The sequence below is a fragment of the Anoplophora glabripennis genome, unplaced genomic scaffold (assembly GCF_000390285.2).
Source record: "Anoplophora glabripennis isolate ALB-LARVAE unplaced genomic scaffold, Agla_2.0 scaffold381, whole genome shotgun sequence".
Classification (NCBI taxonomy): domain Eukaryota; kingdom Metazoa; phylum Arthropoda; class Insecta; order Coleoptera; family Cerambycidae; genus Anoplophora; species Anoplophora glabripennis.
This window is the reverse complement of record NW_019416476.1, coordinates 158393-173722: the sequence shown is the minus strand read 5'-3', so window position 1 is coordinate 173722 and position 15330 is coordinate 158393. Positions and strand designations below refer to the sequence as shown.

General features: G+C 31.9%; 1 protein-coding gene across 1 annotated transcript; it reads left to right on the top strand.

The window, feature by feature from the left end:
* The first annotated feature begins 4490 nt into the window (after positions 1-4490).
* LOC108909935 (D-2-hydroxyglutarate dehydrogenase, mitochondrial-like) lies at positions 4491-12871 on the top strand. The gene is made up of 8 exons (XM_023454653.1): positions 4491-4647; positions 4719-4866; positions 7366-7563; positions 9059-9252; positions 9364-9532; positions 11789-12075; positions 12276-12441; positions 12598-12871. The coding sequence occupies exons 1-8, from the start codon at positions 4540-4542 to the stop codon at positions 12852-12854; spliced, it is 1527 nt and encodes a 508-aa protein (XP_023310421.1). The 5' UTR covers positions 4491-4539; the 3' UTR covers positions 12855-12871.
* Positions 12872-15330: the final 2459 nt, after the last annotated feature.

The following is a 15330-nucleotide window of genomic DNA, read 5'->3' as shown; positions in this document are numbered from 1 at the left end:
TTACTTCAAACTTTAAAATTTCAGTTTACTTGCTGCACCTATGGCATAGCACGAAAACACGGTGTCTAGGAAATGGTGGGCAATCTCATATTGAATAATTCTCAATGCTCATTAAGATGAAATGATACAGGACGAGCCTGAAAAAAATTAAGTATAAACTTCTTACTTTATTTTTGCAAGACCTACTCAAATTCGACAGATTGACCAGCGTCTCCTAAACACTCTGTATATGCAGTACTTGATGAAGTAAAGTGCAGAATAATTACAAGCGTCATGGTCAGTAATTTTTTTAGAACAGTAATTTTACTTCATGTTGCAATTGAATTACCATAAAATTAAAACAATAAAATCAAGGTTACATTAAAACACAACGTAGACGTAACGGTTTGTCATTGTTCATTGTAAATGAATCATTAATATCAGTGGCGCTAAAGTAAGGGATTTTTAAATGACGGTACCACCCGTGAAATGTTGGTTGCCTAAGCTCTGCGGTCACGTGGCTTGTAATCATTTTTGAAGACTCTGTACCACCAACTCACAGACGAAAAAGAAATGAAAATAATAAAAATATTCGCATTCATCAATTATTTATATTATATTCAGTATAATGTACTAATCATGGTAATTTTGTAAGCTTACATTTTTTATCGTTAAAACAGTTTTAGTGGTTAGCATGTTTAAATATGTAATTACTTTTAACAATGTACGACAAAATCAGGTTAAAAATGGAAATCATCCTTATTATTATTACTTCTTTGAGAATCCCATGCGTCATTTAGGTGGTACCTGTTAAAATAACGTTGGCTATAAAAAACTTTTTGCAGCTACTTACTTCATCAACAAAAAGAATCTAAAGAACTGCATTTTTGTTAGTCAAATATCGAACGCCGAGTGATTTACAGTTCCGTGCGTGAATTAAATCGAATATAGTAAAAACGTGTAAGCGAAATATATTTGCTTTTGTTTTTAAGCATGTACACTACATTTTGTTCGTGATTTTCCAGTTAAATTTAAAAAACGTGGTATTTAAGTGTGTAGAGTCGTTTTTAAAATGTGTGAAAGGACGGTTTTAAAGAAATCTGTTAACATTCATCGCCAGCAGAAAATGGTAGTTTTCACTGCAAACAATAAATATTTCAAATGTTATTTTACCTACCTTTCATTGCTGACAGTACTAGTGCGAAGATTATGGAACTGACACATCTATGTAGCATGAGGAATAAGTAGGTAAGTACGAAGTTAAAAATCAGATTATTTTAACACATTCCGAACGATGAATAATGTTCAGTACAGAACAGACTGAACATTTGTGTATGCCTCTTATATACAGGGTACATAATTAGTGTCCAAAAATAAGAATATTTTTTCATTAATGGGTCGAGAAATGCTTCCTAAGGGAGCTACGTCTCCTTAAAAGGGCATCAAAAAATTAATTTAATATTTCCGAAATGGGTTGAAGAAAAATTATGAATTTTTACATCGTGAACGCTCATTAAAAGTCGTAAAATTTTTCAAAAATTTTAGTCAGGGGTGTCTCAATTGGGAGAGGGGGGGAGGTCGTCGGCTAAAATTTGCCCCAATTGCCAAATTTTCAAATTCAGATACCAACATATGATCTACCCTCATTTCCTCTACAAAAAAGATACTCTTTATTTCATTCGGTAAAATGCTCCATTTTCGGGAAAAAAGGATATAAGCATTTCATTACATACATTAATAAAACAGAAAATTTTTCTTGAATAGTTATGTCATCATATATTGTAATAAACAACGTGAAAAGTTCTTAGAAAAGTTTGTTGTGGGCATCTCAAGCAGGGGGGGGGGGCTCGGATAAAATTTGCCCCAAATTTTTTACATGTTGCTATTTACAAATATAAACATTTGATAGATCTGAGTTTTCTATTAAAAATGGTAATGTTTTATATCGAAAAAGTAATCCGTTTTCGAGAAAAATCGGTTTAAATAATATTATTACCACGAAATTTGTTGATTCATTTTTATTAGATTATTAGCTACATAAGAAAATGGTATACAATGTATGACTGCAGTCTGTTTACCTATGTAATTTCAAAAGATAACAAATTCCTCCTGAAATTTTGATATTTCCTATGAATTTTAAATAAAAAAACATAAATTAGCACTAGAGCTATTTAAAAATTATCCCTTTTTACAAGCTTTGACTTCACATATTTGTATGTTTAGTTCAAATCTTGCAAGCCAAATTTGAACCACTTTCTCTAAACTTACGACTTTGAAAATTTTCTTGCTTGTTCAGTTCTGATAACAATACACTAAAATGGTAGAAATAACCTGATGCTGCAGCCAGGATTGTCACCTCACGAGGGCACTCCTCAACGACTAGTAGCACGGACATGAAACTTTGCATATACGTTTAATTTTGATAGCTAAACATGATCTTCACTATGTCATGAACCGATGCTGCAGCCAGGATTGTTCCCTCATGAGGGCACCCTTCAATGATTAGTAGCAGAGGAGTTACTTGAAAGGGATAGATTGAGAAAAATTTCTACAATACAAAGGTGTAAATAAATGAAAAGTAAAAAAAAATAAAAACAAGCTTTTATTAAAATGCACTAAACAGAAAAAAATAAACCAAGAAGTTCATAAAACCCATAATGTTGTGTAAACCCCAAACTCACAAAAGGGTTGAATATTGCTGCTCTATAGAAATGTCATCATCAAAATAATGATAAATAGACACGTAATATCTACAGGGTGTCCGGAAATTCATGCAACAAAATTTGGTCATAGATTCTTAAGACAAATTCAGGGCACCCGTATTTTTTCTTTTTGCCAACTGGCCCCCTCTTTTGGAGTTACAGCCCCCTGAAATCTGCCCCTAAGAAGTCTTTTTTATATCTCAAAACCATGTTGTACGAGAATCACTAAATTTGGTACACAGGGATTTTATGACATGAGGAATCTCACAGTGCTACGCTTTTTGGCGAGAAACCCCCTTAAGACACTTTTTCGTGACCCCCCTTGTCTTTGGAACCAGAAAAATTTGGTCGCAAATTTGATTTTTTTTAATTATTATATTATAGCTAGAAAGCCATTGAATTTAGAAACTTTTTTGTTTCTTGATATTTGTTTCGAAAAACGCAATGTTTTTTAGGAAAATGGCGAATCACGATATGCATTTGATCGCATTTTGACATTTTTCTCGAAAACATTGCGTTTTACGAAAAAAGTATAAAGAGACAAAAAGTTTCTAAATTTAATGACTTTCTAGTGGATTGATAATTTTTAAGAAATTTAAATATGCGACCAAATTTTTTTGTCTCCAAAGACAAGGGGGCCCACGAAAAATTGTCTTAGGGGGTTCCCCGCCAAAAAAACGTAGCACCTTCAGATTCCACATGTCATAAAACCCCTGTGTAGCAAATTTAGTGATTCTCGTACAACAGGGTTCTGAGATATAAAAAAAAATTATTCTTAGGGGCGGACTTCAGGGGGCTGTAACTCTCAAAGAGGGTATAATAAGAATGTTCATGTTGTTATGCCATTTAAAAGCGTAATTTCCTTAACTTACCCCTTAAAATGAAAATTCCAATTAGGAATAAACCTCACTACAATATACTGATTATAAATAGTACGTGTCTATTTATCATACTTTTGCTGATGACACTTCTATAGAACAACCATATTCAACCCTTTTGTGGGTTTGGGGTTTACACAACATTATGGGTTTTATGAACCCTCTGGTTTATTTTTTATTTTTAGTGCTTTTTAATAAAAGCTTGTTTTTAAAATATGTTTTTACTTTTCATCTATTTATTTTTATTTAGAAATAAAGTTATGGGGTACTCAAGAGGGTGGGGACTCGCAAAAATAACACCCTGTATGTTATTTTCTTACATATTTTGAAAATATAATACACTCAAATATAGAAAGACGTGTACCAAATAAGGAGTCTCTAATTAAAACAGTTTTAATTTGAAATTAAAAATGTGTGTGATCTAAATAGTTTCAAAGAGTCTGTAGTCTATCGGTAGACCATTCTTCCTGGAACACTCTGTTTAAATTTTGTGTATTCATATGTGAAAAACAGTGGATGATATCTCTTTTCATAAAAATATTTTTCCCAAGGTTTACTTTTTTATATTTCTTATTAACAGTGGTACATATTAAACTGATCATTTTATAAAATGCGCGTTTATATATTGATATTGATAAGCTAAATAAGTAACATTTTAAACATATGCCTAAAATCAATTAATATTTTCTTCTAGATAATTTATACATCTATTTTTGGATTTTCTGCTCCACAACAACTGATAATAATATTCCAATGATTATTTAGGAGGAATAATTTAAATTGAAAAATCCTATTCTAAAATGGAAAAGTGTCGGTTTTGTTGAACTTATCTATAATGACCTTCAAATAATGTTCCACAATAATTACTGTATCTTATTTACTTAAATTTAAATTTAAAAGTACGATAATATTTAAAGAGTCGTCATATATCGTCACGGAGGATGTTAAATTTATAAACTAACCATTTTTATTGCGGCAACATGTTTTACAGTATCCGGACACTTGTCAGATTTCGGCTTTTAAAAGTGTGTGAAACTCAAAATTTTAAACCACGGAAATATTTGCATAACAGAACAAATTTTACCAAAGTAAGTGAAAGCATGTTAATTGAGTTTTGGATAGATTGTTCGTGTTTATCTGGTTCATTTTTTATTTTTAGAATACGTACAATGTATCGAGAGGAAATTATAATTATTTGCATGAAGCTCATATTGCGTTTTTTGAAAATTTGCTTGGGGATAATAGAGTGATTATGGATCTTTGCGATCTGGAAAAATATAACGTGGATTGGTATACTCAAGTTAGAGGTAAGGCTAGAATGTAGTAATATTATATCGGGGATTCCTAACACTTTAGATAAAAATGGGTCCAATTTTTTTTCCTGTAATATGATCTGAAACATATTTAAAAAAATAACCAAATAATTACACTTTTCACTGCTAGTAATACTCGTCAAAATAAGAGAAAACATTTTGTGAACATACTCTAAAATGCATTAAAAAGGAGATACAGTTTTGTAAACAGTAAATTAAAAAGTTAAACCTTGGCCCCAATATCCTAGCCATTTACTAGATATTGAGGGTGTTATTCAATGCTAGCTGGGACATATATCCTGAGAAGTAGTTGTTCCTCACCATATCATTAATTAAATAAGTCTATATATGTTGTTAAAAATTCTAAAAATGTTAAATAATGATAGTGAGTTTTGGAATAAAATTTTTCATTTTTTTAATTTCCCTTCCGACATAAAAGACGAAGGGAACTACATTTTTTTTTAATTTCTAGCAATACAGAGACGACTGTCCATGTTCATATTTATAATATCTAACATCTGATGATCCGTACTTTTTGATGTATCGCTGAAAAACCATTCAACCACGATGTTGTGTTATTTTCTTCTATTTTCAGATTTCAAACTAGTATGCGTTTTTTAAGTAAACTTGTGATTACTTATAAAGTTCGACTAGATAAACTGAAACAAAACATAAGCACAGGGACAAGTTTTGTTCTAGAAATTACACATTTTTGAAAATTTAAAATCAATTACTTACAAATAATAGTTTTCAGTTTCAACATATTTTAAAGATATTGCATATAATACTTTCCTATATACCGGGTGATTCAGTTTGATATTTGCGGCTTCGTATCTCTTTTATTTTAACAAATAGCTATACCAAACACTATATATTTTTAAATCGCCCCTCAAACTTAATCAAATGACATTATTAGATCGTCTCCATGGTAACAATTGTCAAAATTGCTATAGTCAACTGTTTTTGTTCAAATGACACACTATATGTTTTTTCGTCAATTCTGGAAGATATTTTTTTTCTGCGTTCAGCTAGGTATATAAGAAAGTCTATAGTTTCATTAAAAATATTGCTAGAAAAACAGCAAAACCCTTACTTTCAGTAGCTTTATTCTGAAAAATGATAGCAAGCTGCGGAAACAACTGGATTTTGACGGTTTGTCAAAATAATTGACATTTTGTACCTATCTACTCTATCTATAATTATAACATGAATACTTACAGTAACCAAGAAAAACTAGATATGATTTTAATTTATGGAGAGGACTGAAAGAACTCTAAAGCTGCCAGGTATTTATACCAACATCGTTTTTAGATAAAATTTTCGAAAAGTTAGCCAGAAATTTGGCGGCAGATGGAAGTTTTCAAAGGAAAAGAAGAGTTTTTAAACCCGGGAGAACATTCGATAAAGATGTTAAATGGCCTGCCAGATCTCCGGATCTCACTCCTATAGATTTCTTTCTTTGGCCTTACCAAAATGATATTGACGACCTTAAAAACAGAATAAGAGTAGAATGTCGGAGATTAAATGAAGAAACACTAAAATGTATTTGTAGAGAGGTAGTGATAAACAGAGCTATTCTATGTTTGGAAGCAAATGGAGGTCATTTTGAACATTTGAAATAAGTGTTGTTTTAAACTGTTATATTATTAACGCATTAAAAATAAAATATGTTACTTTAAAAAACATAGTAGCTTGTTTCCGCACCTGGCTATAATTTTTCAGAATAAAGGTACGAAAAGTAGGGTTCATCTTTTTTGTTGTTTTTCTAGCAATATCTCTAATAAAATTATAGACTTCCTTACATAGCTGAACGCAGAAAGAAAATATTTTCCTGAATTGATAAAAAAATACATGGTGTGCCATTTGAACAAAAACGGTTGACTATAGCAATTTTGACATATGTTACCATGGAGACGATCTAATAATGTCATTTGATAGAGTTTGAGCGGCGATTTAAAAATATATAGGGGTTGTTATAGCTATTTGTTAAAATGAAAGAGATACAGGGCCGCGAATACCAAACTGAATAACCCGGTATACAGAGCCTTCATAAATGTTTACAAGCCACGTGACCGCCCAGCTTAAGCAAACAACATTTCGATGCTGGTATTGGTAAAGAAAATTCTCTAAATCTTGGCGTTACGATTTCGTTTACAATGAACATTAACAAACCGTTACGCCTACGCTCGAGATAATGCGATCGCTGATCGGTAGAATATAATCTCGTGAAAAATTACACCGATCACAGCCCACGAAACAGAATATTGAGTAATGTAATCTTGATCTTATTGTTTTAATTTTACCGAAATTTAACTGCCAACGTGAAGGAAAAAAATTAATGTTCCAAACAAAACTACTGGTCACGTGGCTTGTAATCATTTATGAAGGCTTTGTATTTTGAGGTGAAAATATTATAAAAGCAAAATGGAAATATTTGTATTAAAATTTTAAAGATTTTATGGATTTTGTATATGTACGAGTATATGTTTTCAGGATGTAGCGCTATAGTATTAAAACCAAAGACGACAGAAGAAGTTTCTCAAATATTATCATTTTGCGATAAAAATAGACTTGCTGTGTGTCCTCAGGGAGGAAATACCAGCGTTGTGGGTGGGTCAGTACCAGTTTTTGATGAAATTATCGTATCCACAGAGTTAATGAACGAAATAATAAGTTTAGACGAGACATCCGGTAAGTGATTGATTGATGGTATATGGTGCGTTCAATTTTAGATAGTAATATATCTGTAGACAATATAGACAAATATTATCTTATTGTTAGGATTATACATATGATAATGTAGTGACTCTAAATCCCTTTTAAGAAATAGTTAAATAATGAGTACCCCAATTGACATTTTTTTTGTCTTAGAAGCGCTATTTTTTAAAAATGTATCGCTGCAGTTATTTTTTAAGAAATCGCTTATTGGATTTCTGTGACGCAAAACGGCACTCAAAAGCAAAATAAAACAAGTAAATTTGGTTGGGTATTCAAAATAATCCCCATTAATATACGTACAGTAATTCAGTGAAAAAATGTTGACATTTGTGGAACACAAAGTATAAACTATACATATAGGATGAAATCCTATCAAAAAAAGTTAAAGAAAAAGTTGTAGGATTTCAAAAAACCAATTTACAGGTGACCTTGTCTTTGACCTTGATTCCAATTTTTAAGGTCAATTCAAGGTCAACTTAAAAATTTCAACTTGAAACCCCTATTTTTTATTTTATAAATCGATAGTGCGCAAAATTTTACGACCGAATTTGGAATCAAAATTTTTTTCTTCGATATCCTTGAAGGTTATTTCAAGGTGAATTTTTTGTTTTCTTAATAACTCGAGGGATTTTAAGTGTAGAGAAAAATGTTGCAAGAAATATCAGTGGTATGTAATAAAGCACCAAACAAACATCAATAAAGCACCAAATATCAATGAAACATCAAAAAGCACCAAGAAGTAGTTTTATCCCGACGAGTTATAAAAAAAGAGAAAATTTTTTAATTTCAAATAACTTGTAAAGATGCAAATGTTTTGACCTAATTGATGCTTTATCGACACTGACTTTTTAGTTTGATCTTGATTTGACCTAGAGGATAAGGGCATAAGGATTTCTCTATAGTTCGATCCCATCGAGTTATTGAGAAAAAACAAATTCGACCTTGAAATGACTTTTAAGGACATTCAAGAAAAAATTTTTGATTCCATATTCAGACGTAAAATTTTAGGCTCTATCGATTTATAAAATAAAAAATTGGGCAAGATCAAAGACAAGGTCTCCAAGTTATTTTTTTTTACATCCTACAACTTATTTCTTAAACTTTTTTGATAGGATTTTTTTCCTGAAGAGTTATCGGGGGTTCGAGACTTTTTGGATCACAGTGTATATGTTTCGTGTTTTGAGGTGACAATTACATCTTCTTAGACCCATTTTTGTGGAGACGTATCAAAAAAACTAAGTTTTCGAGGCTAAATCTGAAAAGCAGGGAAAACTTGCCCATTTAAAATAAAAATTCTTTAATTTTACCATTTTATTTACAAGCTTGAAGAAACATCCTTCTAGGTTCTTATTATAATTGTTTCAAATTGTTCTTATTGCTAATCTACTTCACGATAGAATTTTTGATAAAACATTTTGCTTAAACGCATAATTTCGATTTTTTTCTCTACTGTAACGTGTATTTTTAGGAATTTTGGTATGTCAGGCGGGTTGCATTTTAGAGAATCTCAACAATTACTTAGCAGATCGAGGTTTAATCGTACCGTTAGATCTTGGATGTAAAGGCACTTGTCATATTGGAGGAAACGTATCTACCAACGCTGGTGGTATGAGACTATTACGATATGGTAATATGCACGGAAACGTCATAGGCTTAGAAGCAGTAAGTACTGGTAATATTTTTACTATATCAAAAGAATGTGCAAATATCTACTTATATTGTTACTGAAAGTTGTAAGGATTTTCGAGCACATACTAATAACACTTATTTTAGGTGAAAGCCAATGGGGAGGTGATAGATTGTTTAAATACATTGAAAAAAGATAATACTGGATACCACTTAAAGCATCTTTTTATAGGATCTGAAGGATCGTTGGGATTTATCACGAAAATTGCTCTTCATTGTCCTCCACGATCGAAAAGCAGAAACGTGGCGCTTTTAGGTAAATATAGGTTATAGTCCAAGAGCTAGCTACGTGTGGACTGCACTGATCGACTATAGTCATGATTTTTGGTTAAAAGTTTGTTATTACATTGACAAAGCCAGAGCCCATCAGTCAGAAGTCGTTCCAGAGGCGGAGAGCGTGAGCGGGCGGTTAAACGCGTAAAGTTTTATCAATAAAAAAATAATCGAATATAGTCATGAAAACTGGTACACTTATAGATTTTAAGTGGATAAACATAGAAAAAATATCGTCAGAAGGCTATGTGGTGGCTTAAGCGCTCTCAGAAGCGATAAAGTGGTAAATTGTGAATTGAAAAATAAATCACAATATATAGTTCTGACATTTTGTTTATTGTTAGTTTATAATGCAAATAGACTATCTGTAAAGTTACAGAAGTTAAAAGTGAGGCTAATAGTCAAAAAAACATTATTTATCACTGCGCTTGCAAATTTTGCCGTGGTTGTTACGCCCGGCGTTTTTGATCTTTTATTGTTAATAAATGATTAAGTACAGTTCTAGCATTTTACGTAGCCAATCTTTATATTATATATGTTTCTTATAACGAAACAACAGAAGTTTACTCAGAGGTTAAGGCTATGCCAGAGCTACATAAGTTTTAGTGCAATCGAATAAATTGCTATAATTTTTTTTATTTGTTAATATTTGTTTTCACAATGGTTTTAAATTGTTTTTTTTACCGAAATACACACAGTACACTTTACTCTGAATCGCAATCTGATGATTTGTCCTGAGTACCATCATCGCTGCTGTACTCTACATCTGTCATTTTTTTTGTCATTGTAACTGCAATTGAAAACACACATTTTAACACTCGCCATTCTTGGTGGCTTAAAAATTTATCAATACACAAAAAATCTAATGCACAAGCAGTGAACGCTGTTAGAGCTGTGACTGGAGCGAAAATCAGAAGCGAGTTGACGCTTAGTTACTATTTTGAAAGCCAGGTCAGAATAACGGTCTGACTACACAGGCCGACAAAAGAAATCCTGTGTTTTTGAGACGTGAACCTACCCTTCTTTAGTAAAATTTTCCGCTGAATTCGAAAATGATAAGAAACAATTCTGACGTATAGATTCCAGACCACATACCCTTAATTTCCCCAAAAATTAAAAAATTCAAACTAGTCATCCAATCTCTTTAGTAAAATTTTCCACTGAATCCGAAAATGATAAAAAGAAAAATTTATGGACTCTCCCCCACACACCCTCAATGCCCCCCAAAAATTTAAACTGCCCATCCAACTTACCTTTAGTAAAATTCGCTAAATCCGAAAATTGCAAAAAAATTTTTTGGANTTCTTAAACTTTTTTTGATAGGATTTCAGCCTGAAGAGTTATCGGGGGTTCGAGACTTTTTGGATCACAGTGTATATGTTTCGTGTTGTGAGGTGACAGTTACATCTTCTTAGACCCATTTTTGTGGAGACGTATCAAAAAAACTAAGTTTTCGAGGCTAAATCTGAAAAGCAGGGAAAACTTGCCCATTTAAAATAAAAATTCTTTAATTTTACCATTTTATTTACAAGCTTGAAGAAACATCCTTCTAGGTTCTTATTATAATTGTTTCAAATTGTTCTTATTGCTAATCTACTTCACGATAGGATTTTTGATAAAACATTTTGCTTAAACGCATAATTTCGATTTTTTTTCTTTACTGTAACGTGTATTTTTAGGAATTTTGGTATGTCAGGCGGGTTGCATTTTAGAGAATCTCAACAATTACTTAGCAGATCGAGGTTTAATCGTACCGTTAGATCTTGGCTGCAAAGGCACTTGTCATATTGGAGGAAACGTATCTACCAACGCTGGTGGTATGAGACTATTACGATATGGTAATATGCACGGAAACGTCATAGGCTTAGAAGCAGTAAGTACTGGTAATATTTTTACTATATCAAAAGAATGTGCAAATATCTACTTATATTGTTACTGAAAGTTGTAAGGATTTTCGAGCACATACTAATAACACTTATTTTAGGTGAAAGCCAATGGGGAGGTGATAGATTGTTTAAATACATTGAAAAAAGATAATACTGGATACCACTTAAAGCATCTTTTTATAGGATCTGAAGGATCGCTGGGATTTATCACGAAAATTGCTCTTCATTGTCCTCCACGATCGAAAAGTAGAAACGTGGCGCTTTTAGGTAAATATAGGTTAGAATAAAGAACTTGATTGGATACAAGTTTTCTGCAGCTTTGGTGTAAATGTATTCACAATTTTCACATATAGGTCTCCAAGATTTCGACAAAGTCTTGAGAACTTTTAGGAAAGCTCAGGCACAGTTAGGAGAAATACTTTCCGCAGTTGACGTGATGGACTCTGTTACAATGGACTTTATTGAAGATAAAAACCATCAACAGTCCCCTATTGGAAGTCATCCCTTTCATTTGCTTATTGAAACGTCCGGTTCTAACGAAGTACACGATTCCGAAAAAGTAAACAATTTCTTAGATGACGTCATCAATAGCAACTTGATCTCAAATGGGACAATGGCATCAGAGCCATCAAAAATCGAGGTAAGATTTTTTCGTGACGAGTTCATAAAATTCAAGTATAAATAATAATGAAAAGTAAGTTATGACCTAGAAGATTTTCTATATCTGGTCAGATTTTGTTTTTTGTTTGTATCATATTTTTCATAAAAATATTAACCTAGCTGTCAGATTTTTATGTAGTTTACAGTTAGAAGAATTCTCAATACTTTTGTCTGTTTTAGGCAATTTGGTCAATCAGAGAGAACGTATCTAATGGTTACAAAAAATGCGGTGCTGTTTTTTATTATGATGTTTCTCTACCCATCGAACATTATTATTCATTAGTGGATGATATGAGAAACCATATGGGTGATAAATGCGAAAGGGTTTTTGGATATGGACATTTGGGTAAGATTTATGTAAATATTCATAAATAAATTGAAATAATTGAAACCCTTGGTTTTGACATACAGGCAACAGTAAAAGTATACTATATAATTCCAAGGCTTGCTTATAATTAAATTATTTGTATTATGTTTATCAACAGATTTTTTTCGCTTTTAGGTGACAGTAATCTCCATTTACAAATAGAAATGAAAGAATACCGTAAAGAATTAAAAGATTACGTTGAGCCATACATATTTAAACGAACTGCCGAGCTAAAAGGCAGCATCAGTGCCGAACACGGGATGGGTTTTATAAAAGGGAAATATTTAAATCTGGCGAAACCTGCTAGTTCCATTGCTCTCATGAGAGAGTTAAAAAAAATATTGGATCCTAATGGCATATTAAATCCTTACAAGATATTTCCTTCTCATTAAAGATGTGTATAATGAAAGACGATGTTTTTCTTTTTTTCCTCAAATTTAATATATTAAGATTTATGAGCAGATGATGAATTATGAAATTTTAATAAAATTTTTCTAATTTCCATGTAGCTAGGAGTTAGAAACATTTCTACGCCAAAAATATATTTTAAAGTTTGTAAATCACTAATACTTATGCAGGGTTATTCAGTCATAATGTCATTAATTTTAAGGGAAAATAGGAAAAAATGAGTAGAATATGAATACACCATAAACAATATTTTAAAATGTATCAACTGTTTCGCTTCAACGGTTAAGCAGCAAATGTTGAAAGTAGGGCGCCGAATTAACGGGAAGTAATGAGTAATTTGCTTATTTTTTAAGATCGAGTTTTTTTTTCGATTTTCTGCCATTATTAGGTCTTCCGAATACGTAGTTAAAATTAATAAAATTATGACTGAATCACCCTGTATTTTGAAGAAAAGAGTTGGAAGTTTGTAACTTCATCCACTTTTCGTAGTAATTGAAAGTCTATAAAAAATTTTTTATCAAAATAGGGGTATATTTCCGAGAAAAAAATGACCATGCTCCTACATTTGAGTGACAATCAGTCACAACAACTGAAAATATAACACCGTTTTTAGAATTTAATTACCTTCTGTAACTAACAAGGAAAATGCATATCCCAAGATGTACTGATAACCCTGTACATATAGACTAGGCGGTATCTGTTTTGGTTTGGGTGAATCGTATATCCACGAAGATTTTTGGCTTTTTGGCTTTCAAATATCACTAGAAATGAAAATTTTTCTATGCGCATAAAAAAAAACGTGGACTTAACTTTTGGCGGCACTATGTTAAAAAAATTCGAAAAATGTCATATATTTCTTCCTATTTAATTATGTATCTTTTCAAGAGTTGATTTTAGGNTAACTAGACATGTTTTGTAAAAAATTTAATTGCAAACATTTTTTTCCTCTTCCATTTTTGCCTAAAATCAACTCTTGAAAAGATACATAATTAAATAGGAAGAAAAATACATTTTTCGAATTTTTTTTTTTTCATATTGTGCCGCCAAAAGTTAAGCCCACGTTTTTTTTATGCGCATAGAAAAAATTTCATTTCTAGTGATATTTGAAAGCCAAAAAGCCAAAAATCTCCGTGGATATACGATTCACCCAAATATGGCTTTTTGAAACAGATACCGTCTGGACTAATATACATATCTCAAAGTGTGCAAATTCCCATAATTGTGATCTTAAAAACCATAAATAAGACAAATCCGTCGTTGTTTGATAGTATTTATTATCATATTTATTTTATGTGGGTAATAGCAGTGTCGTGGGTGATAAAGATTTTTTCTATACAAGATATACTTTAAGTGGGAGTTAGTTTTCGTCCGTTGTCCGCAAAATACTAATTTGAAATAATTATTTTTGTCGTCTTATAATACGCACAATAAAAAAAATATATAAAAATAATATAATAACGTTTTTAATAAACAGTGTTTGTTACAATTTTTTAAAGATCTGTGTTTAGTATATGAATCTCATGTTAGATGAACTACATAATATCAATCCACCTGATCTGATATCACTAGGCAGCAAAAAACATAATGCCAAGCCAACTTTAACTTGGCAAAACGACAATGACCAAATATGTCACCGCTTCACTTTATTATACAAACCTTCATAAATGACTAAAAGCCATGTGACCGCCCAGCCAACATTACACGACTGGTACTGTCAACTAAAATCAATATTAATGATACGTTTACAATGAATAATGACAAACCGTTGAGTCTACGCTCGAGATAATGCGATCGCTGATTCGTTGAATAAAATCTCGTGAAAAATGACACCAATCACCAGTTTGGTGAAACAGAATGTTTTGTTTTAATGTATTCCTGATGTTATTGTTTTAATTTGACCAAAATTTAGTTGCAAACGTGAAGGAAATAAAATTACTGTTCCAGACAAAGTTACCGGTCATGTGGCTTGTAATCGTTTATGAAGTCTCTGTATACGCCGTGTCCCATTTTAATTGTTCACCCCGAATAATTTTGCAGGATGACCTCCAATTGAATAACTTCTAGAACAAAAGTTGTAAGGTTTTAAGGGGGCCATATGGCAATGACCTTTATTTTGACTCAAATGTCAGATTTAGGGGTCATTCGGAGGTCAATTTCAGAATTTCAAACGGAAACCCCATTTTTTTTTGTCCAGAAATGGAAAGAGCAGGAAATTCTACGTTCCGAGGTGTATTTTCGATCTTGATTGGCAGATTGGCCCCTAGGGGTCCTCTGAAGGTCAAATCAGCTTAAATGGCCCCTAAATTTGACCCCAGGGGTCACGGTCTGAGTTACAATTAGACTATAAATCGTGACCACAGTAGTTTGTACGAAATTTGTCACAAAAATTAGTCAACCTTTGCCATAAAATGTAAACATTTCAGTCGGAAAGCTGATTTGACCTTCAGAGGACCCCTTGGG